This window comes from Ixodes scapularis, unplaced genomic scaffold (assembly GCF_016920785.2).
Source record: "Ixodes scapularis isolate PalLabHiFi unplaced genomic scaffold, ASM1692078v2 ptg002869l_1__unscaffolded, whole genome shotgun sequence".
NCBI classification, from domain to species: domain Eukaryota; kingdom Metazoa; phylum Arthropoda; class Arachnida; order Ixodida; family Ixodidae; genus Ixodes; species Ixodes scapularis.
Window position 1 is genome coordinate 99,403 of NW_024610276.1, and position 1,870 is coordinate 101,272.

At 59.3% G+C, this 1,870-nt stretch overlaps 1 protein-coding gene across 1 annotated transcript; it reads right to left on the reverse strand.

Moving 5' to 3' along the window:
* Positions 1 to 309: 309 nt before the first annotated feature.
* Positions 310 to 1,605, reverse strand: LOC121834678. The gene has a single exon (XM_042288405.1). The coding sequence runs from the start codon at positions 1,603 to 1,605 to the stop codon at positions 310 to 312; it is 1,296 nt and encodes a 431-aa protein (XP_042144339.1).
* Positions 1,606 to 1,870: the final 265 nt, after the last annotated feature.

Here is a 1,870-nt window from a genome sequence, read left to right on the forward strand (position 1 = left end):
GCTCTTGACTCTCAGGATGACGTTGCGGACTATGGAGCCCTTGACTCTCAGGATGACGTTGCGGACTATGGAGCCCTTGACTCTCAGGATGACGTTGCGGACTATGGAGCCCTTGACTCTCAGGATGACGTTGCGGACTTGACTCGTCCTCGAAGACTTTAGGTGTGGTCTCTTCAGAGACCGATGAAGCAGGAGACGGGTTCTCCGCAAATGAAGGTCTGGAACTTGCCGCTGGTCGAGAACCAGGGACTTGCGATGCTTGACAGGACGACGCGGTGAACGGTCGTCGCTGCGGGTTGGGCATGGGCCTCACATCCCGCTGTGATGCTCCTCCTCCGTGAGCGTGATCTCGGCCATGAAGGCGTCACGACGCATGCTGCCGCCTTCTCGTCGCTCGGCCGTCCCGACGACCACAAGTTCCTCCGTCAGCCGGACGCTTGGCAGCTCCTCAGGAGACAGCGACTGGCCGACCACGTTCACCCGGCCGGGCCGGTCCCCTCTGAACTGCCTGTCGGCGAAGGTCCGCCGAGTACCACGGCCTTGAACCGGGAACGATGCCTGTCGCCGATCGTAGGTGAAGGCAGCCGCCGGCGGGCGACGACTCTGACACGCCACTGCAAAGTGTCCCCACTTTCCACATAAGAAGCATGTCGCTTGAGACGCCGGGCAAACCGCCCGATCATGACGGCGGCGTCCACAGAAGTAGCAGGCGTCGTCTGCTCCGATCCCACCCGTCCGAGGCGGAGCGGGCTCACGCCCACGCTGAGGCTGGAACACCCTCGCCGGAAAACGGGGCACGTGACCGGAGGCCACCGGAGCCCAAGGCATCCTGGGTCCAAGCTGCGACGGGGGGTAGCCAGGTTGAGGCCAGGGAGGGTAGCCGCTGTAGCCACCTTGCCCATGCTCGATGAAAGAAGACGACGCTTTTCCGCCATCTTGTGTTGCTGCCGTTTGACGTTTCACGATCTGGACACGCTGGACTTCTGCCGCGACCGGGACTTGCGACTCTCGCCGCCGAAAACTTGCGGCCGTCTTCGCTCTCTGCTCGTACTGGCGAGCAATCTGGATAGCCCGCGACAGCGTTGGCAGCTCGCTGCCCTCGCACTCCTGCAGAACGCGATCCTGAACGCGTCTGGACTCCAGGCCTTCCAAGAAAACCCCGCAAAGTCTTTCATCGAGCGCGTTCCCCAGAGCACAAAACGAAGCCTGATGGCGCAACACGGCAAGAAACTCAGTTACCGACTGGCCAGGACGTTGGAACAAACCGCGCAGCTTCTGGCGTTCAAGCGCGATACTACCCGAAAACTCAAAATGCTTCTCGACTGCCTCCAGAAAAACCTGGAACTCGTCAGTCCCCTCCACCGCAACCGTCTCGTACAGCTGAAATGCATCCACGATGCGCTGGCCCTCAGTGCCCAACAGCGAAAACAGGATGGCTTTTTTTCGGAACGGTTCTACGAGATGCAACGCCGACGCGTCAAGAAAAGTCAGAAAAGCACGCTTCCATGCCGGCCAAGCTACTATCGGCGGACCGCGCACTGCCAAAAAGACGGCCGGCGGCGGGAACGCCGTTGGGCCGCTCGAAGACGAAGATGACGAAGTCATCTCACTATGAAAATGGATCGTACTGAAAACCTAGGCCTAATGTCTCCCCCCGAAACTCATCAAACGCGGCCTTCACCCGGAACAAAAAGGAATACATTTCATGAATACAGTTACGCGCCGGTTTCCTCAACCACTGACCCGCGACGCGGAGTGAAGCCCCCTCCCGAATCCCGGGTTACAAAAGAGGAAATGCTACATATTAAAACAAATATCCCATCCTCGTCGCCAAAATGTTATATTCTGCGCCGACGCGGCGGTGCTCTAA

Coding starts and splice junctions, on each gene's coding strand:
- LOC121834678 (XM_042288405.1), bottom strand. CDS start 1,605: ATGACTTCGTCATCTTCGTCTTCGAGCGGCCCAACGGCGTTCCCGCCG.